This window comes from Prionailurus viverrinus, chromosome A3, assembly GCF_022837055.1.
Source record: "Prionailurus viverrinus isolate Anna chromosome A3, UM_Priviv_1.0, whole genome shotgun sequence".
NCBI lineage: Eukaryota > Metazoa > Chordata > Mammalia > Carnivora > Felidae > Prionailurus > Prionailurus viverrinus.
In genome coordinates, this window is record NC_062563.1 from 114,967,475 (window position 1) to 114,993,890 (window position 26,416).

The 26,416-nt window shown below is 38.8% G+C and overlaps 1 protein-coding gene across 3 annotated transcripts in view; it reads right to left on the reverse strand.

Annotated features, from left to right (window-relative positions):
• The window catches only part of SLC30A6 (solute carrier family 30 member 6), a 49,356-nt gene extending 24,458 nt beyond the window's left edge, over nt 1–24,898 (reverse strand). For 2 of the 3 annotated variants that reach the window (XM_047853252.1, XM_047853250.1), the window contains exons 1-5: nt 24,828–24,898; nt 20,619–20,705; nt 15,720–15,804; nt 14,169–14,211; nt 13,116–13,181 (exon numbers count right to left, since the gene is read on the reverse strand). In XM_047853252.1, coding sequence (XP_047709208.1) covers nt 13,116–13,181; nt 14,169–14,211; nt 15,720–15,804; nt 20,619–20,705; nt 24,828–24,830 — 284 coding nt within the window. In that variant the 5' untranslated portion in view covers nt 24,831–24,898. The remainder of the gene's footprint in view (nt 1–13,115; nt 13,182–14,168; nt 14,212–15,719; nt 15,805–20,618; nt 20,706–24,827) is intronic. The other variant, XM_047853251.1, reaches the window with a different exon arrangement.
• Nucleotides 24,899–26,416: the final 1,518 nt, after the last annotated feature.

The following is a 26,416-nucleotide window of genomic DNA, read 5'->3' on the forward strand; positions in this document are numbered from 1 at the left end:
CATGCTGGGAGTTGCGGCAAGATGGCGGCTTAGGAGGACGCTGGGCTCACCGCACGTCCTGCTGATCACTTAGATTCCATCTACACCTGCCTAAATAACCCAGAAAACCGCCAGAGGATTAGCAGAACAGAGTCGCCGGAGCCAAACGCAGACGAGAGGCCCACGGAAGAGGGTAGGAAGGGCGGCGAGGCGGTGCGCGCTCCACGGACTGGCGGGAGGGAGCCGGGGCGGAGGGGCGGCTCGCCGGCCAAGCAGAGCCCCCGAGTCGGGCTTGCAAAAGCGGAGGGGCCGGGCGGACTGTGTTCCGACAGCAAGCGCGACTTAGCGTCTGGGAGGTCAGAAATTAACAGCTCTGCTCGGAAAGCGGGAAGGCTAGAGGACAAAGGGAGGGAGAGCTGCTGAGCCCCCTGACAACAGAGCTCAGTTTGGTGGGGAACAAAGGCGCTCGCCAGCGCCATTTCCCCCGCCCATCCCCCAGCCGAAATCCCAAAGGGAACCGGTTCCTGCCAGGGAACTTGCTCGCTCCGCGCAAATACCCAACTCTGCGCTTCTGCGGAGCCAAACCTCCGGCAGCGGATCTGACTCCCTCCCGCTGCCACAGGGCCCCTCCTGAAGTGGATCACCTAAGGAGAAGCGAGCTAAGCCTGCCCCTCCTGCCCCCGAGCACCTTGCCTACCCACCCCACCTAATACGCCAGATCCCCAGCATCACAAGCCTGGCAGGGTGCAAGTAGCCCAGACGAGCCACACCACCCCACAGTGAATCCCGCCCCTAGGAGAGGGGAAGAGAAGGCACACACCAGTCTGACTGTGGCCCCAGCGGTGGGCTGGGGGCAGACATCAGGTCTGACTGCGGCCCCGCCCACCAACTCCAGGTATACACCACAGCACAGGGGAAGTGCCCTGCAGGTCCTCACCACGCCAGGGACTATCCAAAATGACCAAGCGGAAGAACTCCCCTCAGAAGAATCTCCAGGAAATAACAACAGCTAATGAGCTGATCAAAAAGGATTTAAATAATATAACAGAAAGTGAATTTAGAATAATAGTCATAAAATTAATCGCTGGGCTTGAAAACAGTATACAGGACAGCAGAGAATCTCTTGCTACAGAGATCAAGGGACTAAGGAACAGTCACGAGGAGCTGAAAAACGCTTTAAACGAAATGCATAACAAAATGGAAACCACCACAGCTCGGCTTGAAGAGGCAGAGGAGAGAATAGGTGAACTAGAAGATAAAGTTATGGAAAAAGAGGAAGCTGAGAAAAAGAGAGATAAAAAAATCCAGGAGTATGAGGGGAAAATTAGAGAATTAAGTGATACACTAAAAAGAAATAATATACGCATAATTGGTATCCCAGAGGAGGAAGAGAGAGGGAAAGGTGCTGAAGGGGTACTTGAAGAAATCATAGCTGAGAACTTCCCTGAACTGGGGAAGGAAAAAGGCATTGAAATCCAAGAGGCACAGAGAACTCCCTTCAGACGTAACTTGAATCGATCTTCTGCACGACATATCATAGTGAAACTGGCAAAATACAAGGATAAAGAGAAAATTCTGAAAGCAGCAAGGGGTAAACGTGCCCTCACATATAAAGGGAGACCTATAAGACTCGTGACTGATCTCTCTTTTGAAACTTGGCAGGCCAGAAAGAATTGGCACGAGATTTTCAGGGTGCTAGACAGAAAAAATATGCAGCCAAGAATCCTTTATCCAGCAAGTCTGTCATTTAGAATAGAAGGAGAGATAAAGGTCTTCCCAAACAAACAAAAACTGAAGGAATTTGTCACCACTAAACCAGCCCTACAAGAGATCCTAAGGGGGACCCTGTGAGACAAAGTCCCAGAGACATCACTATAAGCATAAAACATACAGACATCACAATGACTCTAAACCCGTATCTTTCTATAATAACACTGAATGTAAATGGATTAAATGCGCCAACCAAAAGACATAGGGTATCAGAATGGATAAAAAAACAAGACCCATCTATTTGCTGTCTACAAGAGACGCATTTTAGACCTGAGGACACCTTTAGATTGAGAGTGAGGGGATGGAGAACTATTTATCATGCGACTGGAAGCCAAAAGAAAGCTGGAGTAGCCATACTTATATCAGACAAACTAGACTTTAAATTAAAGGCTGTAACAAGAGATGAAGAAGGACATTATACAATAGTTACAGGGTCTATCCATCAGGAAGAGCTAACAATTATCAATGTCTATGCACCGAATAACGGAGCCCCCAAATATATAAAACAATTACTCATAAACATAAGCAACCTTATTGATAAGAATGTGGTAATTGCAGGGGACTTTAACACCCCACTTACAGAAATGGATAGATCAACTAGACACACGGTCAATAAAGAAACAAGGGCCCTGAATGAGACATTGGATGAGATGGACTTGACAGATATATTTAGAACTCTGCATCCCAAAGCAACAGAATATACTTTCTTCTCGAGTGCACATGGAACATTCTCCAAGATAGATCATATACTGGGTCACAAAACAGCCCTTCATAAGTTTACAAGAATTGAAATTATACCATGCTTACTTTCAGACCACAATGCCATGAAGCTTGAAATCAACCACAGGAAAAAGTCTGGAAAACCTCCAAAAGCATGGAGGTTAAAGAACACCCTACTAACGAATGAGTGGGTCAACCAGGCAATTAGAGAAGAAATTAAAAAATATATGGAAACAAACGAAAATGAAAATACAACAATCCAAACGCTTTGGGACGCAGCAAAGGCAGTCCTGAGAGGAAAATACATTGCAATCCAGGCCTATCTCAAGAAACAAGAAAAATCCCAAATACAAAATCTAACAGCACACCTAAAGGAACTAGAAGCAGAACAGCAAAGGCAGCCTAAGCCCAGCAGAAGAAGAGAAATAATAAAGATCAGAGCAGAAATAAACAATATAGAAACTAAAAAAACTGTAGAGCAGATCAACGAAACCAAGAGTTGGTTTTTTGAAAAAATAAACAAAATTGACAAACCTCTAGCCAGGCTTCTCAAAAAGAAAAGGGAGATGACCCAAATAGATAAAATCATGAATGAAAATGGAACTATTACAACCAATCCCTCAGAGATACAAACAATTATCAGGGAATACTATGAAAACTTATATGCCAACAAATTGGACAACCTGGAAGAAATGGACGAATTCCTGAACACCCACACGCTTCCAAAACTCAATCAGGAGGAAATAGAAAGCTTGAACAGACCCATAACCAGCGAAGAAATTGAATCGGTTATCAAAAATCTCCCAACAAATAAGAGTCCAGGACCAGATGGCTTCCCAGGGGAGTTCTACCAGACGTTTAAAGCAGAGATAATACCTATCCTTCTCAAGCTATTCCAAGAAATAGAAAGGGAAGGAAAACTTCCAGACTCATTCTATGAAGCCAGTATTACTTTGATTCCTAAACCAGACAGAGACCCAGTAAAAAAAGAGAACTACAGGCCAATATCCCTGATGAATATGGATGCAAAAATTCTCAATAAGATACTAGCAAATCGAATTCAACGGCATATAAAAAGAATTATTCACCATGATCAAGTGGGATTCATTCCTGGGATGCAGGGCTGGTTCAACATTCGCAAATCAATCAACGTGATACATCACATTAACAAAAAAAGAGAGAAGAACCATATGATCCTGTCAATCGATGCAGAAAAGGCCTTCGACAAAATCCAGCACCCTTTCTTAATAAAAACCCTTGAGAAAGTCGGGATAGAAGGAACATACTTAAAGATCATAAAAGCCATTTATGAAAAGCCCACAGCTAACATCATCCTCAACGGGGAAAAACTGAGAGCTTTTTCCCTGAGATCAGGAACACGACAAGGATGCCCACTCTCACCGCTGCTGTTTAACATAGTGCTGGAAGTTCTAGCATCAGCAATCAGACAACAAAAGGAAATCAAAGGCATCAAAATTGGCAAAGATGAAGTCAAGCTTTCGCTTTTTGCAGATGACATGATATTATACATGGAAAATCCGATAGACTCCACCAAAAGTCTGCTAGAACTGATACAGGAATTCAGCAAAGTTGCAGGATACAAAATCAATGTACAGAAATCAGTTGCATTCTTATACACTAACAATGAAGCAACAGAAAGACAAATAAAGAAACTGATCCCATTCACAATTGCACCAAGAAGCATAAAATACCTAGGAATAAATCTAACCAAAGATGTAAAGGATCTGTATGCTGAAAACTATAGAAAGCTTCTGAAGGAAATTGAAGAAGATTTAAAGAAATGGAAAGACATTCCCTGCTCATGGATTGGAAAAATAAATATTGTCAAAATGTCAATACTACCCAAAGCTATCTACACATTCAATGCAATCCCAATCAAAATTGCACCAGCATTCTTCTCGAAACTAGAACAAGCCATCCTAAAATTCATATGGAACCACAAAAGGCCCCGAATAGCCAAAGGAATTTTGAAGAAGAAGACCAAAGCAGGAGGCATCACAATCCCAGACTTTAGCCTCTACTACAAAGCTGTCATCATCAAGACAGCATGGTATTGGCACCAAAACAGACACATAGACCAATGGAATAGAATAGAAACCCCAGAACTAGACCCACAAACGTATGGCCAACTCATCTTTGACAAAGCAGGAAAGAACATCCAATGGAAAAAAGACAGCCTCTTTAACAAATGGTGCTGGGAGAACTGGACAGCAACATGCAGAAGGTTGAAACTAGACCACTTTCTCACACCATTCACAAAAATAAACTCAAAATGGATAAAGGACCTAAATGTGAGACAGGAAACCATCAAAACCTTAGAGGAGAAAGCAGGAAAAGACCTCTCTGACCTCAGCCGTAGCAATCTCTTACTCGACACATCCCCAAAGGCAAGGGAATTAAAAGCAAAAGTGAATTACTGGGACCTTATGAAGATAAAAAGCTTCTGCACAGCAAAGGAAACAACCAACAAAACTAAAAGGCAACCAACGGAATGGGAAAAGATATTTGCAAATGACATATCGGACAAAGGGCTAGTATCCAAAATCTATAAAGAGCTCACCAAACTCCACACCCGAAAAACAAATAACCCAGTGAAGAAATGGGCAGAAAACATGAATAGACACTTCTCTAAAGAAGACATCCGGATGGCCAACAGAAACATGAAAAGATGTTCAGCGTCGCTCCTTATCAGGGAAATACAAATCAAAACCACACTCAGGTATCACCTCACGCCAGTCAGAGTGGCCAAAATGAACAAATCAGGAGACTATAGATGCTGGAGAGGATGTGGAGAAACGGGAACCCTCTTGCACTGTTGGTGGGAATGCAAATTGGTGCAGCCGCTCTGGAAAGCAGTGTGGAGGTTCCTCAGAAAATTAAAAATACACCTACCCTATGACCCAGCAATAGCACTGCTAGGAATTTATCCAAGGGATACAGGAGCACTGATGCATAGGGCCACTTGTACCCCAATGTTCATAGCAGCACTCTCAACAATAGCCAAATTATGGAAAGAGCCTAAATGTCCATCAACTGATGAATGGATAAAGAAATTGTGGTTTATATACACAATGGAATATTACATGGCAATGAGAAAAAATGAAATATGGCCTTTTGTAGCAACGTGGATGGAACTGGAGAGTGTGATGCTAAGTGAAATAAGCCATACAGAGAAAGACAGATACCATATGGTCTCACTCTTATGTGGATCCTGAGAAACTTAACAGGAACCCATGGGGGAGGGGAAGGAAAAAAAAAAAAAAGAGGTTAGAAAGGGAGAGAGCCAAAGCATAAGAGACACTTAAAAACTGAGAACAAACTGAGGGTTGATGGGGGGTGGGAGGGAGGAGAGGGTGGGTGATGGGTATTGAGGAGGGCACCTTTTGGGATGAGCACTGGGTGTTGTATGGAAACCAATTTGTCAATAAATTTCAGAAAAAAAAAAAAAAAAAATTTCATGTTTACTTTGCCCCATTGTTGAAGTAAACAAAACTTGATTTTGTTCAAAAGAATATTCCCAATGAATGGTATGGTAGAGAAGATGGGTAAGTTTGGTCCAAGTTTCTTTGCCAAGTTAAATTCTTCTTTCAATGGGAGAAGATATTTGCAAATAATACACCCAATAAGAGATTAGTATCCAAAATATATAAAGAACTTATACAATATCAAAAAAATGTTTTTCCTATTAAAAATGGGCAGAAGACATGAACAGACATTTCTCCAAAGAAGATACACAGATGGCCAACAGATACATGAAAAGATGCTCAACATCACTCATCATCAGGGAAATGCAAATCAAATCCACAATCACCTCACACCTGTCAGAATGGCTTAAATCAAAAACACAAGAAACAACCAGTATTGTTGAGGATGTGGAGAAAAAGGAACCCTTGTGCACTGTTGGTGGAAATGCAAACTGGTGCAGCCACTGTGAAAAACAGTATGGAGGTTCCTCAAAAAATTAAAAATAAAATTACTATATGATATTTACCCAAAGACTACAAAAACACGAATTTAAAAAGGTACATGTACCCCTATGATTATTGCAGCATTACTTAAGAGTCAAAATATGGAAGCACCCCAAGGATCTATTAATAGATGAATGCATAAAGAACAGTATTGTATGTGTGTGTATACACACACAATGGATTATTACTCAGCCGTAAAAAGAATAAAATCTTGCCATTTGCAACAACATAGATGGATTTAGAGGGTATAATGCTAAATGAAATAAGTAGCATATGTAGAATTTAAGAAACTAAGCAAAGAAAAAGAGACAAAACAAAACATAGACTCTTAAATACAAAGAATAAACATGGTTACCAGAGGGCAAGGGGGGGTGGGCACGGGTGTAATAGGTGAAGGGAATTAAAAGTATACTTATTGTTTTTTTTTAATGTTTATTTTTTATTTTGAGACCGAGAGAGAGAGCATGCACAGGGGAGGGCCAGAAAGTTAAATTCTTCTTTCAATGGGAGAAGATATTTGCAAATAATAGAGAGAGAGAGAGACAGAGAGAGAGAGACAGAGAGAGAGAGACAGAGAGAGAATCCCAAGCAGGCTCTGCACTGTCAGCACAGAACCCGACACAGGGCTTGATCTCATGAACTGTGAGATCATGACCTGAGCCAAAATCAAGATTGAGACAGTGAGTCAACTGAGCCCCCAGGCACTCCAGAGTATACTACTGTGACGAGCAGTTGGTAACATACAGAATTATGAATCACTATACTGTACACCTCAAGCTAATATAATGCTGTATGTTAATTATATTAGAATTTTAAAAACTTAAAAAGAAAAAGAAAAATGACAAGTGTTGGTGAGGATGCTGGTGGGAATATAAAATGGTGCTGCTTCTGTGGAAAATTATATGGTGGTTCCTCAAAAAATTAAACATGGAATCACAGAATATGATCCAGGAATGAGTATATACCCAAAAGAGCTGAAAGCAGGGATTCAAACAGATACTTGTACACCAATTGTTATAAAAGCATGACTCACAATGGCCCAAAGGTGGATACAGCCCAACTGTCCATCAACATAATAAACAAAATGTGATATATACATACAATAGAATATTATTCAACTTAAGGAAATCATGAAATTCTGATCTATGCTATAACACAGATGAAATTTGAAAACATTAAGTGAAATAAGCCATATTCAAAAGGGCAAATATTGTTTGATTCCATTTATGTGAGGTGCCTAGAAGAGGCAAATTCATAAACACAGAAAGTAGAATGGTGGTTGCCAGGGGCTGAGAGATAGGGGAATAGGGAGTTACTGTTAAGTGGATATGAGTTTTTGTTTGGGAAGAGGAAATATTTTTGGAAATAATGGCATTGCTCATACAACACCGTGAAGGTACTGCCACTGAATTGTACACCTGAAAATGATTAAAATGGTAACTTTTATGCTATGCACATTTTATCACAATAACCCCGCCTCCCAAACTTTTTAAAAAATTTTTATTTAAACCCAAGTTAGTTAACATATAGTATAATAATGGTTTCAGGAGTAGAATTTAGTGATTCATCACTTACATAAAACACCCAGTGCTCATCCCAAGTGTCTTCCTTAACACCCATCACCCATTTAGCCCATTCCCCCACCCAACACTCCTCCAGCAACTTGCTTGTTCTTTGTATTTAAGAGTCTCTTATGGTTTACCTCCCTTTCTGTTTTTTTTAAGTTTACTTATTTTTTTTGAAAGAGAGAGCAAGCAGAGTAGGGGCAGAGAGAGAAGGCCAAGCAGGCTCCACACTGTCAGTGCAGAGGCTGACATGGGGCTCAAACTCACAAACCATGAGACCATGACCTGAGCTGAAGTCAAGAGTCAGATGCTTAACCAACTGAGCCACCCAGGCATCCCTCCCTTTCTGTTTTTGTCTTAGTTTTCCTTCCCTTCCTTTATGTTCATCTACTGTGTTTCTTAAACTCCACATATGAGTGAAATCATAGATTTGTCTTTCTCTGACTTATTTCACCTAGCATAATACACTCTAGTTCCATTCATGTTGCTGCAAATGGCAAGATTTCATTCTTTTTGATTGCTGAGTAATATTCCATTATATGTATATATACATATACAGATATACATATTATATATATATATACATACATATGTATATATATACACACATATGTATTCTTTATTCTTCTTTATTCATTCATCAGTCAACAGACATTTGGGCTCTTTCTGTAATTTGGCTATTGTTGATGGTGCTGCTATAAACACTGGGATGCATGTGCCTCTTTGAATCAGTATTTTTGTAGCCTTTGGATAAATAGCTAGTAGTGCAAATGCTGGGTTGTAAGGTAGTTCTATTTTTAATTTTTTTGAGGAACCTCAAAAATTGTTTTCCAGAGTGGTTGCACCAGTTTGCATTCCCACCAACATGCAAAAGGTTCCCCTTTTTCTGTGTCCTCGCCAACATCTGTTGTTTCCCAAGTTGTTAATTTTAGTTATTTCACAGGTAATGAGGTGGTATCTCATGGTTTTGATTTGTATTTCCCTGATGATGAGTGATGTTGAGCATCTTTTCATGTGTCTGTTTCCCCTCCGGATGTCTTTTTTTTTTAATGTTTATTTTTGAGAGAGAGAGATAGCTCAAGTAGGGGAGGAACAGAGAGAGAGGGAAACACAGAATCTGAAGCAGGCTCCAGGCTCTGAGAGGTCAGCACAGGTGCCCCTGGATGTCTTCTTTGAAAAAGTGTCTATTCATGTCTTCTGCCTATTTCTTCACTGGATTATTTGTTTTTTGAGTGTCGAATTTGTTAACTTTTTAATAGATTTTGGATATGTCCAATATGTCATTTGCAAATATATTCTCCCATTCCGTTGGTTGTCTTTTAGTGTTGTTGATTGTTTCCTTCGCTGTGCAGAAGCTTTCTATCTTGATGAGGTCCCAATAGTTCACTTTTGCTGTTGTTTTCCCTTGTCTCTGGAAACATGTCTAGTAAGAAGTTGCTGCGGCCGAGGTCAGAGGCTTTTGCCTGTTTTCTCCTCTACGAGTTTGATGGTTTCCCGTCTTACATTTAGGTCTTTCATCCATTTTGAGTTTATTTTTATGTATGGTATAAGAAACTGGTCCAGGTTCATTCTTCTGCATGTTGCTGTCCTGCATTCCTAACACCATTTGCTGAAGAGACTGTCTTAGTCTCTTTAACAAATGGTGCTGGGAGAACTGGATAGCAACATGCAGAAGGTTGAAACTAGACCACTTTCTCACACCATTCACAAAAATAAACTCAAAATGGATAAAGGACCTGAATGTGAGACAGGAAACCATCAAAACACTAGAGGAGAAAGCAGGAAAAAACCTCTCTGACCTCAGCCGTAGCAATTTCTTACTTGATACATCCCCAAAGGCAGGGGGATTAAAAGCAAAAATGAACTATCGGGACCTCATCAAGATAAAAACCTTCTGCACAGCAAAGGAAACAATCAACAAAACTAAAAGGCAACCAACGGAATGGGAAAAGATATTTGCAGATGACATATCGGACAAAGGGCTAGTATCCAAAATCTATAAAGAGCTCACCAAACTCCACACCCAAAAAACAAATAACCCAGTGAAGAAATGGGCAGAAAACATGAATAATAGACACTTCTCTAAAGAAGACATCCGGATGGCCAACAGGCACATGAAAAGATGCTCAATGTCGCTCCTCACCAGGGAAATACAAATCAAAACCACACTCAGATATCACCTCACGCCAGTCAGAGTGGCCAAAATGAACAAATCAGGAGACTATGGATGCTGGGGAGGATGTGGAGAAACAGGGACCCTCTTGCACTGTTGGTGGGAATGCAAACTGGTGCAGCCACTCTGAAAAACAGTGTGGAGGTTCCTCAAAAAGTTAAAAATAGACCTACCCTATGACCCAGCAGTAGCACTGCTAGGAATTTACCCAAGGGATACAGGAGTACTGATGCATAGGGGCACTTGTACCCCAATGTTTATAGCAGCACTCTCAACAATAGCCAAATTATGGAAAGAGCCTAAATGTCCATCAATAGAAGAATGGATAAAGAAATTGTGGTTTATATACACAATGGAGTACTATGTGGCAATGAGAAAGAATGAAATATGGCCCTTTGTAGCAACATGGACGGAACTGGAGAGTGTGATGCTAAGTGAAATAAGCCATACAGAGAAAGACAGATACCATATGGTTTCACTCTTAGGTGGATCCTAAGAAACTTAACAGGAACCCATGGGGGAGGGGAAGGGAAAAAAAAGAGGTTAGAGTGGGAGAGAGCCAAAGCATAAGAGGCTCTTAAAAAATGAGAACAAACTGAGGGCTGATGGGGGGTGGGAGGGAGGGGAGGGTGGGTGATGGGTATTGAAGAGGGCATCTTTTGGGATGAACACTGGGTGTTGTATGGAAACCAATTTGACAATACATTTCATATATTTAAAAAAAAACGAAGAGACTGTCTTTTTCCCATCGGATATTCTTTCCTGCTTTGTCAAAGATTAGTTGGCCATACGTCTGTGGGTCCATTTCTGGGTTCTCTATTCTATTCCATTGATCTGAGTGTCTGTTCTTGTGCCAGTACCATACTGTCTTGATGATTACAGCTTTGTAGTATAGCTTGAAGTCTGGGATTGTGATGCCTCCTGCTTTGGTTTTCTTTTTCAAGATTGCTTTGGCTATTTGGAGTCTTTTCCGGTTCCATACAAATTTTAGGATTATTTGTTCTAGCTCTGTGAAGAATGCTGGTGTTACTTTGACAGGGATTGCACTGAATATGTAGATTACTTTGGGTAGTATCGACATTTTAACAATATTTGTTCTTCCTATCCAGCAGCATGGAATCTTTTTACATTTTTTTTGTGTCTTCTTCAATTTCTTTCATAAGCTTTCTAGTTTTCAGCATACAGATCTTTTATTAGGTTAGGTTTATTCCTAAGTATTTTATGGTTTTTTGGTGCAATTGTAAATGGGATTGATTCTTTGATTTCTCTTTCTGCTGCTTCATTATTGGTGTATAGAAATGCAACCGATTTTTGTATATTGATTTTATATCCTGTGACTTTGCTGAATTTATGTACCAGTTCTAGTAGTTTTTTGTGGAGTCTTTTGGGTTTTCCAGGTAGAGTATCATGTCGTCTGTGAAGAGTGAAAGTCTGACTTCTTCCCCTCTGATTTGGATGCCTTTTGTTTCTTTCTGTTGTCTGACTGCTGAGGCTAGGACTTCCAGTACTATGCTGAACAACATGTTCCTGATCTTACGGGGAAAGCTCTCAGTTTCTCCCCATTGAGGATGATATTAATTGTGGGTCTTTTGTATATGGCCTTTATGATGTTGAGGTATGTTCTTTCCATCCCTACTTTCTTGAGGGTTTTCATCAAGAAAGGACGCTGTACTTTGTCAAATGCTTTTCTACATCTATTGAAAGGATCATGTGGTTCTTATCCTTTCTTTTATTAATGTGATGTATCATGTTGATTGATGTGTGGATACTGAACCACAATTGATGTGTGGATATTGAATCCCTGCAGCCCAGGAATAAATCCCTACTTCCTCACTGGAGCAGCGCCAGTCAGTGAGCTCTGAAACTTTAGAGTCTGCTCCACTGCTTATAGAATCCTGGGGACACTGAAACCCTCTCTTTTCTCCCTGCCCATGGTCTCGGGGAGCAGACTTCTGGCCCAGTCCCCTGAGAGTGTCTTTTCTCTTTCTCTCTTTCTCTTTCTCTCACTCTCTCTCTTTTCCTCCAGCTACTTTTGAGGGAAGGGGAGTGCTTTTCTTGTGTGATCCTGATGTGCTGCACTCTCTCCCTCTCTCTTTGTCCTCTCTCCCCAAAAATGACTCCGTACTCTCTGCAGCCTTTTTCTTCTCCAATTCACCTCTCCACACTGCATACCTGCCAACTTCTGTAGCTCAAATTATGCAGACTATTGTGTTAATCCTCAGATCAATTTCCTAGGTGTTCAAGATGGCTTGATGCTGAACTAGCTGGGTTTCAGGGATAAGACAAGTGCAGGGTCCCCATACCACTCCACCATCTTAACTCTATCCCCCCTAAACTGAATTTCACATTGTTTCCTAAAATCTGAAAGAAACTCATTTTTTCTAATATATTAACAAAAACTTCTAATTCAAAAGATTATCTTCCAACTTTCAACTTTGAGTAATTTCTGAAACTACAGAAACAGAATCTCAAATTCTATTAGCCCATAGCTATCACAAATCCAATTTTAAGATAAAAATATATCTCTATCACTGCATTAATGTTAAAGTATATCACATTTTTCTAACACATACATAGGAAGATCCTTTGTACTCCCTTTAACTAAAATTTAAGAAATTACCAAAATACTCAAGAACTTAACGTAAACATTTCATGTTAATATTTGTTTTATAAAATAGAAAAAAAAAACTTAATGTGAACATTTTATTCTAATACTATTTAAATGTAAATATTCATGTTTCTTATCTAAAATCCTCTTGGAAGATACTTTTTTAAATCTATTTCACTATTTGGGATCCCCATTCCACTAAGCAGGCAGCATTTATTCTCTACAAATATTCTAACTAGCTCTTTACTTCCTGATACACCTACCATTTTAATAGCAATAAGTTACCAGAAAATAAAAGGACATGAACTTACCCAAATGAATAGACAGGGCTAGGTTTCCTCATCATTACCCAGTAACTTATCAAACATGTTATTAAACTAAGTAAAAAGGAAAATAAATTTTGCTTTAGAACTAGAGCGAGAACACACAGAAATAAATTAAGTTTCCAGAATTCCTAAGTTTGGTGAAAGTTATCAGTGTTTGAAGACTAAATAAATTATTCAAATAATCCCAAATCTAATCACAAAATCCTAATACCTCAGCTTTACCATGTGAAGAAACTGAAAAATATTAGGATACATCAAGTCAATAAATAGAACCTAAATCCATTCTTTCTCTACTCAGTAAGTTATCCATGCTAAATGGCTTCCATAACTGAGCATGCAAAAATGAGACAGTAATAATAAGGTAATAATAAAAAATAAATATTTTATTTTAGCCACAGACAATAAATCTTGACTCTGATTAACTTTAATCTTTGTTAAAAGTTAAACTAAATATTAATAATACCTTAACAACATTCTGAATGTTCTGGATGTTCATTTTCCAAGTACAGTGGAGATTACTACAGTGTGAAATTCAGGTGGTAACTATCTGTTTTAGACCAGTCAAGTAGATTTAGTTAGATGACTGATGAAAAGACATTGTAATACTCCTAAGGCATCGCTCTTGAAAACATCAAGTATTTTACAACCCTTACACAGTAATATGAAAGGTCTTACAAAGCAGGGAGCCAAAAAGGTGTCTCCCTAGCTCACAATTACTCACTTTAGTTATTAATGCCTATCTACATGGTTACAGAAGAAACTGGTATGTTCTTACTTGACCCTGCTCCCTGGCCACAGCTGACTCAACTACAGGTAGGCACCTCAAGCACCTGGTCTAATGCCTTAGTATTACCTTTTCTGTTCCTCTATAAATGAGATAATTTCTTCCAATATATCTCCTAATTGTTATTGTTTGTACATATATTGTTGAAAATTTTACTTGTTACACACATTACTTTAAGCAGAGAAAGCTTCATAAATTCAGTGCAAAAATTCCTTATTAGTTTCAAAACACTGAAGAGATCTTCTAAAACTTACCTAAAAAGGTCAAATATGGTCAAGTAAGTATAGGCAGTTAAAGCTGCAAAACAACAACAAAACAAATGATTAAAATGTTGCTGTTAGGAAATATAGCTCATCATCAGGATTGTTCACACCAGAAGTATCCATTACAAAAAAAAAAATGGAGTCACTAATTAACCTCATATGTTGGCAATTACTTAGACTAATATATATGTAGCTAAAGTTGGTAAGTACAGAGGCGCCTGAATGGCTAGAGGATGTGACTCTTGATCTCAGGGTCATGAGTTCAAGTCTCATGCTGGGCATGGGACTACTTAATTTAAAGAAGAAAAAAAGTTTAAAAAACAAAAAACAAAGAAGGTAAATTTAATACTTTCAGAACCTGATTTCTCCATCAGGAAAAATGAAGCAGCATATACCCAAAAGTGCTGTAATCGTTTTTGGTTTTTTGCCGTTTTCTGTCATCTGAATACTATTTTAAATATATTCTTTAAATAGCAGGATGAAAATAAGGATACATAAAAATATACGAGGTCAAGGGGCGCCTGGGTGGCTCAGTCGGTTGAGTGTCCGACTTCGGCTCGGGTCATGATCTCGTGGTTTGTGAGTTCGACCCCCGCGTTGGGGTCTGTGCTGATAGCTCAGAGCCTGGAGCCTGCTTCTGATTCTGTGTCTTCCTCTCTCTCTGCCCCTCCCCCACTCATGCTCTGTCCCACTCTGTCTCAGAAATAAACATTAAAAAAAAAATTTTTTTAAATATACGAGGTCAAGAAACAAAATATTACAGATTTCCCTTTACAAGGAAAATCCAATAAACATAAATGTCAAAATCTTACGGAGAAACCGTATAAACTGAAGGGATAGTCTATCACGTTAAATAGGAATCTAAGTTTTTCAAATAGATTTAAAACTTACAGGGGTACCTGGGTGGCTTAGTTAGTTAAGCATCTGATTTTGGCTCAAGTCATGATTTCAGGGTTCATTAGTTCGAGCCCCGCTTTGGGCTCTGTGCTGACAGCTCGGAGCCTGGAGCCTGTCTCCCTCTCTCTCTGCCCCTCCCTCACCCATATTCTGTTTCTCTCAAAAATAAATAAACAACAAAAAAAATTTTTTTTAAAGGATTTAAAACTTAAAAAAAAATAGGTGATTTAAAATGAGAACGCCTAGGGGCACCTGGCTGGTTCACTCACTTAAATGTCCGATTCGGCCTAGGTCATGATCTCGCCATTCCTAAGTTTGAGCTGTGTTGAGCTCTGTGCTGATAGCTCAGAGAAGACTGGAGTCTATTTCAGATTCTGTGTCTCCCTCTCTCTCTCTGCCCCTCCCCACTCACGCTCTGTCTCTCTCAAAAATAAACAAACATTAAAAAAAATGATAATACCTAATAATTAAACCATACTGTACCATTTACAAGATACTTTTCAAATAGATTCTCACAATTAAATCTTTTGAGTTATATTTCAGAATAATATACCCCATGTAAAGAAAGACATACCTTTTTTTAAGATCAGAACAATAAATGTGAAACTAATAATTAATTGCACAAAAATAAGAATGGTGACATACCTATACTGTTCGTAGAACTGCACCACATAAGCAGGAAGCCAGTACATGTTAAATTTATTACACCAAAGAGCAGTATCTTCCAGGACTGTGAAAAAGAAAATCACTCTTATTTGCATAGTGCTAATAAACTTCACTGGGTTTATTCAAGTTGCTGCAATTCATACTCCACAAAGGAATAAACCCAACTTCCTTCAAAAAGTCAGTGTCCCATTTTTTATATCTACCAAAATTATCATCAACCAATTTATTATTATAATATATGTAAATCTAAAACAATAGAAGGGGAATTCTTCAAGAGAAAAAAAATCCTGCCATAAAAACTCTCAAACAGTTGAGAAAAATAGGCATTTACTTTAACACCATTTTGTCTCTATAAATATGTACATAGAGACAATGATAACAAATGGGGCAAAATCTAAAGCAAATGGCGAACCTGAGTAAAGGGCTTAAGGGAGTTCCTCACACTAATCTTGTGACTTTTCTGTAAACTTGAAATTATATCAAAATAAAGTTATTCCTTCCCTCCCCTGAAAAAGGGCAGCACTTACTTATTCACCAAATAAGTCATATGAAATAGGACTACAAAAGAGGGAAAGACTACCATGGTTTAGAAGTTCACAGACCTGAGATACACCCTGAGAGTACCTAGGATTTCATCAGAAGATTTCATCAGAAGGAGAAAGGGAATTCTAAAAACAAGAGATCAAGCGTTTGTTTTTTTTTTTTAAATTCTTGTTCCACTCTACTCCGTACAAAGAAGGGAGATCTATAATTGTGTGAATGTAGAAGTGAAAGAAATTAGCGAAAAGGGAATTATATGTAGGCATTAAGATTAAACAGATATAATTGCAAAAGTCAAGTGTGGGATAGGATGGCTTTAGAACACAGATGGAAAATGCAGGTTTAGAATGAAGAACAACTCTTTTCAGAAAGGTGAGAAGGATAAGAAGGTGACTGAAGGGACAGAAACTGTGAGGCAGAAAGTGACAGCGAAATCGCACAGAGCTAATACCTTATAAATCTCCAGAAAAGAACAACGTGTTTTTCGAAAATTAAGGGATATGGTAAAGTAGGACTTAAATCAAGAGGAGAGTTTGCAGAATAGCTATTATAGTGAGAATACTACTGAATTGTCAAAAGAGAGAAAAGAATTACCAGCATGAATTTATGATAGACAGCATTCTGCAGGTTCCCCTACCCCTAGGAGCAAAACCAGAGAAGCAGGTGAGGTAGGGATGTCAGAGACTGAGAGCTGATAGGATAGGTTAATGGGACAAGGGACTCTAAAAGTGAGGACATTAATGAAATGACTGGACATGAGCTCTAGTCAGGACAGGGATTGAAGAATAGTCAGAAAAAGAGGATAAAAGCATGTAATTTGAAAATGACCTTCTCTGAAGCTCTACTGATGAATCAAGCTATTCATCAACAAATATTTGAGTACCTATTTTGTAACAGACACTTTTCTAGGCACTGGAGATACAGCAGTGAACAAAATATGGACCTTATAATCTAGCTGGGACCTTATAATCTAGTTGTTGTTGACAGACAACAAATATATAACATCAGGTGGTGGTAAGCGCTACAAAGGAAAAATAAAGTGTGTAAGAACTCAGTAATGGGTGTCATGGAAAGGTTGCTCTACTAGACAGTAGACAGGGTAGTCAGAAAAGACCCCTTTGGTGAGGTAACATGTGACCTGAGATTTTACAGAGGTAAAGGTGCTAAGCATGCAGATATCTGGGAAATAAAATGGGTACCACGGTGCAAATGCCCTAAGATAGAAGAGTACCTGGCCTAGGATGGCTAGGCAAGAGAGGTGAGAGGGAATCTGGAGCTCCATCGAGTAGTATCTTGTATGCTAGCAAAAGACCTGGGGTTTATTTCATATGAGATGGAAAGTGACTTAGCTTTCATAAAAGATCATCTAGCTTCTCTATTTTGAATGTACTGCATAAGGGCAAAGAGAGAAGTGGGAAGACCATTTGGAACATGACTGCAATAATCCATGTGAGAAATGGTGGCTTTGAAGTTGGTAAGAAAGTGTTAAAAGAGTCAGATTCTGAGTACTATATTAAAGATGGAGCTAGCAAGATTTACTTATAAAATGGATGAGGAACGAGAGAAAGAGAGGTAAGAACAACTCCAGGGTTTCTGGCCTGTGCACCGCAAGAGAAGAGTGGCCATTTAGTGAGGAAGGGACAGAAAATCAAAGTTCAGGTTTGACCATATTAAATTTGAGATGCCTGTTAGACATCCAAGTAGAAATGCTGAAAGGGCCATTATACATAGGGATCTAGAAGTAGGGGAGAAGTTAGAGATTGAGATATATATATGGGGTCATCAGCATATGAAGTCAGTGTCACCTAGATGTAACAAACATAAGCAACAGAGGCTAAAGCTCTAAGAGGTGGGATGCTCTAAAACTTAAAGATCAGAAAGATGACAGGAAAGTGATGAACAACAGCCAAGTAAGTAGAAGGAAAACCAAGAGTGATGTTTCAGTCCAAATGAAAAAAGTGCTTTAAGGAAGTGACCAATTTTTGTCAAATGCTATTGAAGGTTAAGTAACATGGGAAATGAGAATGAACATTGATTTTGGCAACACAGAGGTTATTTGTTAAAGCTGTTACAGTGGATTGGTGGGAAGTAGAGCCAGGGAGAAGAGAAAGTCAACAGAGTAAAGACAATTCTTTTAAGTAGTTGTTCTATAAAAGGAAGCAGAGAAATGAGGGAGTAGCTGACAGTGGAAGACATGGCATGTAATAATGATGCAAGAAGGAACAATGATGCAAGAGACAGAAGGAACAATCATAGGAAAGTTGTCTTTGAGTAAGCAACAAGTAGAGGCACTAGCCTTACAAAGAACAGAGTTCGTTTATAGAGACAGGCGCAAAGATAGTGTTGGTGGATGACAGGATGTGGAAGCATTTTCTGATTACTTCTTTTCCTTTAGTGAAACAGGAAGCAAGACCAATAGGTCAGAGTGAGGATGAATAAGGTTTTGGCAGTTTGAGGACAGAAGTGAAAGAAAATGGGTTGAAATAACCATCTAGAAAAATGGAAAAGTGAATGAGCTAAAAAATATAGAATGGGCAGCTCTAATGGCATACTTGACCATGAATTTAAAATCAGACCAGTCACCATGTTTCTCTTAGGCTACATTCAATTGGGTGCAGCCACAGAGTAGGAGGAAAGTAAACTTAATGATGTTAAGGATTTGCAGAAAGTATCAGAGGATGAGAGACAGCTGGAAGGAGGGCACAAAGGAGTTTAGACATATGCATGAAATTGGTAATGATGAACCAAAGAATCTAAACTGGATAAGTAAGCAAATGAGGATAAGAGTGAAAGGATGGCAGTCAATGGATTAGAGATCCTAGTAAGACTGAAGAATTACTGGAATTGGGGTAATACAAGGAGTGAACTGGAAAGACAGATGGTAACTATGAGTAAAATGCTTGAAAATGAGACAACAGGCAGTTTTAGCTATTATAAATGATAATGTCTGTAGTATGATCACAGAAGTGAATAGTTGGAAGGGATGTATGACAAGATTATTTGTGGTAAGGAAGTAAGGAACTGAGAGGTAAGGATCTTCCTTATAAGAAATTACCAAGAGCTAAGATAGGAGTAGTAGTAAAAAGAGACGAGCTAGGGTACATCTTGTAAGATTTAAGTTATGATAGAGTTATCTGCACCATGTAGGTGTTCCTACTACCAATTCTGTGGTGTACTGTATATGGTTCAGGAGTTTCCTGTTTACTTCTGTAATGTGGTTGCTTTCCATAGAACATTATAAAGTTCTACTTAACTGTTTTCAAAAGATCATCCTAAATGGACTAGACACACAAGTAGCAGATGAATTTCCTACCTTTGGCTCTTTAAGTTTAACAACCACAGCAGTATACTATTTGCAAATATTAGAATTATTGAGTTCTGCCTATATTCCAAGGTTTTAGCAAACAGAAGATACAGCGATAACAAACAAAGAACAGAGTCTCTAGTCGAGTATCACAATACATGGCCAATATCACTGGTTTACTTATGTTCCAGTGAAGCTAGGTGTATTTGAAATTCTTCACATATTTATTGCTTATTTTGTACTTTTATTAAAAAGTGGACAAAATAAGATACAGTCACTGTCTTCAGGGAGCTTATAGTATAATTTACACAATAACGAGAACAATGAAAACAAAACTAGGTCTATATTGGTGACCAATATGGGGCTTGAATTCACAACCCTGAGATCAAACCAATTATCTTTTTACTTACAGTATCAAAGCATAAATTATTTTTCTTTCCATACAATAAAAATAAGTAAACATGGCTTCAAACTACACCTATTAGATTTGTAAAAAAAAAAAAAAAAAAAAAGGTAAAAAATAAAGTTGAGATGCTGAAAAAAATAAATAAAAGGCAATCACAAAATAATTTATCTTTAACACTCATTAGAATTAGAATAAGAACCTTAACTGAAGCCTAGCTTCCTCCCAAGCAAACAACTGTGTATGAAAATACTATACTTTTACATTAAAAATGTGCTTATTCAGGGGTGCCTGGCTCACTCAGTTGGTAGAGCACGCAACTCTTGATCTTGGGGTTGTGCGTTAAAGCCCCACACTGGGCACAGAGATTACTTTAAAAAAAAATTGCTTATCCAACATAAAAAAATGAAAACAGTGTGGTGGGGCGCCTGGCTGACTCAGTCAGTAGAGCATGTGACTCTTGATCTCAGGGTTGTTGAGTTCAAATCCCACATTGGGTGTAGAGTTTACTTAAAAACAAAACCAGTGTGGTGGGATCAAGAGTAATTTCTTTGTACCTTAAAAATGATCTTTTTCAATGTCATTATGTTGTCTGTGCAATGATTAAAAATAGAGTTAATAAATAACTTACCCTTCGGTCAGCTGCTACAAGTCTAAATTCCTGTAGTAACTTGCCAAAAAAAGATCTCTGTGGTTTTCTAAAGAGATGAATTGTCCCCTTTAAAATAAACAAAAATAAACAAATCAGCATTTAAGCATGTAATCTTTTTCATATCCTGTGATGCGATATAATAGTAACAACATTTACTGAACACTCAGTATGTGGCAATTATTCTAACCACTTTATAAGTATCTATTTAACTCTCACAATAATCTATGAGCTGGAAACAATTTTTAGTAAATTGTCCAAGGGGACATTGCTAACAACTGACTGAGCAGGAATTCAAACCCAGGCATTTTAGTACCAGACTATACTCTTTTATTTTTAAGTGGATTAGGTAATTTTGAACCAGAAAAGCAAACCATTTGCCAAACAGCTCTGCTGGAAATAAAATATTACATTTACCTAATCAAGAGGTTCTGTCTTAGGCAAAGTATCTAGCATCCTGGCTAGCCTCTGTAGCCCTTGTTAGTTCACAGTATGGGTCCAGTAGAGAAAAGGCATGATGGTGGGGTTAGCAAGAGGAGAAATGTTAACTGGAGACTAAAATTTGTCACTCAAGTATAGGAAACCTTAGCATAAAGGAGAGTTTAAGCACATATGGGAAATTGTTTTAGGATTAAAGCAGTATTCAACATCAGCAGGAGAAAATATAAGCTACTCAATACATGGTTTCTTGGAAAAATTAAGTTGGATCCTTACTATATTTCTTACTTTGATTTTTTATTCTGTTAAAGTTAAAACACAAAACTATCGCGTACTTGAAGAAATTTATGGATGTATAATTTCATCACTATCTTGGGAATATAATACCCTATGAAAAATAAAAACAAAGACAACTCTGGGAGGAAAGACAAACTGTGGAAAAAATAATTTTTAATTATTATTCCAAAAGCAAAGTATTGTTTCTAGGGATAAAAAAAAAGTCTTTCACAATTTTCAGTGGGTCATGTACAATAATTTGATTGCTAAGTGCCATATACTTAAATATTTATTTGGATTTTAATTTTAGCAAAATGCTTTCCTAGATGGTAAGGCCATGATCACCATTAACAACCATACTACATTTCTACCTCATTACCACTGGCTGCTGTGACTTAAACACTTAAACTCCACAGAAAGCAGTGGAACTGAATGTTAACAGATTTAAAGTGAGGAAAACTCAGATTCAACTCAAGCACAGGTATGATTTTCCCACAGTTAGCATCTGGGAACATCTCAGTAGTTATATAAAAAAAAGATATATCCCATCCTTCAAAACTCAGACATGTCATTAGTTACATTAGGTTGAGACTCAGTAGAGGCAAAAAATAAGGTTGAACCACTAGAAATCTGGCATAAAAAAACAGAATGTTGATAATCGTTGAGACCAAGTGATGGCTACACGGGGGCCCATTATACTCTACTTTCCTATGTTTGAAAATTTCCGTAATAAAAAAATTTTTAAGTGAAACAGACTTTAAAATATAAAAATAAAGCATTAGAACAAAGTGTTACTGATTTTGCTATCCGAATAAAGACCAGTGTGTGTGTAACTCTAAGGCTTTGCTAAGCTACTTCAGGTGAAAAGGAACAATATGCTACTTTCATTTGAAATGCTAATGAATGTTAATCTTAATGAATATACCCTATTCTTAATGAGTTATATGTCAGTTATTTTGTCCCAAAAATAAATTCTGCTTAATACTGTTATCTTCTACCTTCATCCCACTTTAAATTATTTAAGTTACTTTAACTTAAGTTTTAGGTTGAGACAATAAGGTTTTTAAAAGGCAGAGGGTTGGGGCGCCTGGGTGGCGCAGTCGGTTAAGCGTCCGACTTCAGCCAGGTCACGATCTTGCGGTCCGTGAGTTCGAGCCCCGCGTCGGGCTCTGGGCTGATGGCTCAGACCCTGGAGCCTGTTTCCGATTCTGTGTCTCCCTCTCTCTCTGCCCCTTCCCCGTCCATGCTCTGTCTCTCTCTGTCCCAAAAATAAATAAACATTGAAAAAAAATATTTAAAAAAAAATAAAAGGCAAAGGGCCATTTCTGATGCCATTCTGATATTAGCTAAAAGAGGTAAGAACCCACGAAAATCCTAAATTCATGTCACTTTTTCCAAAATTACATTGGCTGTCCACTGCTGTCAAGATAAACTCCTAATTTTACAATCTGAAATTCAATGCTTTCCATGACCTAGCCTCAGTTTCTTTCCAGCTTTACCTCTTGCTTCAGGTAGGAAATCAACTCAAACTAAACTGGTGTACCCCTGTCTCATGACGGTTAACACTCTAGAATGAAAAGGCCAGACTTGTCTAACCCAAGCTCTAACAGCCTTGTAATACCTGGCAAGTTACTTGACCTCTGTTTCCTCATTCAAATGAGAGTAATGAAAAGTAGATTCAGAGTGATGGAGTAAGGCACAAAGCACTGTTTCATGGGTGACTTTCTATATGAAGCCTTCCTACATTATTCCAAATAATACTGTTTTTTATGCCACTTGCTTTGTAATGAACCAGAGGATAGCTTTCATCTTGTCATCTTGCACTGAAGTTAATTTTTTGGTAACCTCACTAATGACAAGGGCTATTATTTCCTTTACATTTTCTAAGCTAGCACTGTGCTTTGCATATAATACCTTAAATGCTACTATTTTCCTGTATTACTAATGTTTCAAGCATAAAAATTTAGTGCCATAGATATTTATTTGGTGTTTTATAAAACAGGTTTATATTGAAAAACCTCTTCTGGGCCAGGCACTGTTACAAGGCTCTGGGAATACCAGAGTGAATACAGAGGTCCTGCTCTCAAAGAGCTTACAGTCTAGGAAGTGAGAAAGACACCTGAATACACAATTTTAACAGTCTGTTAAGGGCCAGATGTTATTGGTAATTAGCACCAAGTTATCATGGGACCATGAAGGAGGTGCCTAACAGAATCTGGAGACAGGGCAGAAAGGCTCATGAGAGACTAAAGGACATGTAAGGATTACACTGATAACAATGCAAAGGCCTAATCCTTATAGCATGATCTGCAAGCTGTTCACTGTGACCGGAAAATGAATATAAGTATATGCAAAAAGAGGCTATAAAGAAGCTTGACAACAGGTTGGTATGCCGTGGCAAACAGGACTTTATCTTGAGGATTATGCGGCGTGGTGAATGGAAGGATTTTAACCAAGTGAGCAAGGGAGTAGCATGGTCAAATTTTATAAACTTAATTCTGGCTACACAGTGGTAAGTATTTTGAAGAAAGGAGCTCGAAGCCTATTTGGTTAGACCCCCAAAAGTAAACTTTTACCCACTTTCTGTGTGTAAAAGAGGGATTTCAGAAAATTTGCAGAAAAAAAAAGCACAAATAAAACATTTTATCGACCATACCCACTCAAGGAAAAATACTTAGAGTAACAATGGCTTAGGCACACTGAAACGTTGTCCTTTTCTCCTCCGTAGTCTATCAGTAAGAAATCCATGAATTTTTTAGATAAAATGGTGCATACCTCTTTTGACGCTAAAGTTACAATCAATATATCTTTTGATAAAATTCGGAGAGCCATACACTTGATTTCTAAAGGCATAACGAGACTAATTTCTCTTACAAAACCCCTTTAGATTAAACATCACATCCCCCAAGCCATAAGGTATACTGGAATCTACAAACGCCGGGGAAAAGTGCACCAAAGACGTTTTACCAACACTTGGACTTTCTCCAGTCACTGGCCTTTTGAAAGCTGCATCAGGCACTCCATAAAGCCAAGTTGCACAGTGGGGCGTCAGTGTCAATACCCTATTCATATTAAGGCCAATAGTGTTGTCACTGATATAAGCCTCACTAAATAGGGTCGCTGTGGCTGGGGACTTGTTTTCACATCTTTTGCTGGGGTAGTCGCTGACGCCAATGGAGACTTATTTCTATAGCAAGTAAATCTCGGCAGGGGAAAGTCAAACTTGCTAAAAATTGGAAACTCGGCCTCGAGCAGGGCTGGGATCCCGAGCGTCTAAGGAACGGGGTGAAGGAGCGAAGGGGGATCAAAACTCTAGGGGGAATGCTTCGGACGTCAGCCGCTTCTCCCCGGACGCCGGAGGACAACTTCGAGGACCCCCTCCTCTGAGCAGCTGAGGCACGTCAAGGCCGCTTCAGGTTGAGAAAAGATAAGAGGAATCACCTACGACAGAAGCCCTCACACCCCCAGCCAACTCACCATGATAAGGAGCAGCACAGCTCCCGCCGGAAGACGACCTGGGAGCTAGTTTTTCCCTAGAGCGGAAGGGGTGGGGTATCAGAGGCCGATTGGCTGAGAGAGACGCGGGGGCGGAAGTGCGTGCATGGACCTCTTGTTCCCGCCCCCTCCTGGGTTGCCCCTGAGTTCTATAGAGGTGAAGGTAGAGGCTAGAGCGACCCTACCGAGGCTTAGGTGGAGTAGAGAGCTAAAGTCAAGGCGACTTTGGCATTTATTTCTAATGCTGGCAAATTTTCACTTAGTGCTGAACATTTTTATGTTACGTGATTTAATTTTTTTGCAATACCTTGTGAAATAAATAGTATTCCCATTTGAGGAAGCCGGAAGAGCAACAAGCTTGCCCAGAGGCGTACATCTGGGTCTCTGTAGTAGTTGAATTTGAACTCAGACTAATTACAGAATATCGTGTTCTATTTCCTAACACTAAATTGACATACAATTAATTTTATTACGGAAGTAATATTATAGAATACAGGAAATAAAATAGTTTGATAACGATTGAGTATCCAGCACATAAGTATCAGGAAATAGTCTTATGAAAATTATATACTAGTAAGAAGACACAAGTAGGGAGAAAACAATGTTTAATATATTGATAGTGTCATGTAAAAATAGAGTTATGAGGTGAGGTGGGGTAGAGCCTGAGTCCTACAATTGGTTGGGTATCTGACTCTTGATCTCATCTCAGGTCTTGATCTCCAGGTCATGGGTTCAGCCCTGGTCCAGCCGGCTTGAAACAAGGAAATTAAGAGTCATGCTACAAAGTGTGATTGAGTAGCTCATTTATAGTAGTCAGAGAAAGGAAATAAAATTTGACTTCTGAAAGACAAAAGTCTTTCTGCGAAGATTACTCAAGGCAGGATAAAGAAGCCGTGTGCCTAAGTCAAAAACAAGCAGGAGTGTTTCAAGAACTGAAAGAAGACAGTATGTCTGGAGCTTTGTGCTTGAGGGGAAGAAATGAAGAGATCTAAATGGTAAATGGGTCAGATGAAGCAGGAATTTCTAACTTAGGGGTAAGGGGATTGTTGTTTTTTGCTTAAACAGGAAGCTGGTGGAGGGTTTTAACAAGGGAGTGACCTTTACACTGTGATATGGACACTGGACTGGAGGTGGATGATAAGAGCAAACATTTACTAAGCACTTATGTGGTAGGCACCATTCTAAGCGTTTAACGTGTATTAGCTCATTTAATCCTCATAACAGCCATTTGATACAGATACTATTTTAATCCCTGCTTGGAAAATTGTGTGCCAAGGTCACACACTTACTAACAAAGCTGGAATTCTGTAGGATACAACTTAGTTCTAAGCCTTACCTGTTTCTCTGTACTAACTACTCCTGGACAAGATTAGAAGCAGGAAGACAGGTTAGGACGTTATTGCTTCATTTACACAGAGCAAATCATTGATTTTTGAAGTTTCTTTACAGTCTTTTTAAAAACAAAATTGGAATCAAACAGTACATATTGTACTGTTTTGTGTAAGGATGTATTCTGACTTTTCTTTCTCTTGTATCTTAATTTTTCCAGAATTTTGTATTACTGGCCTTAA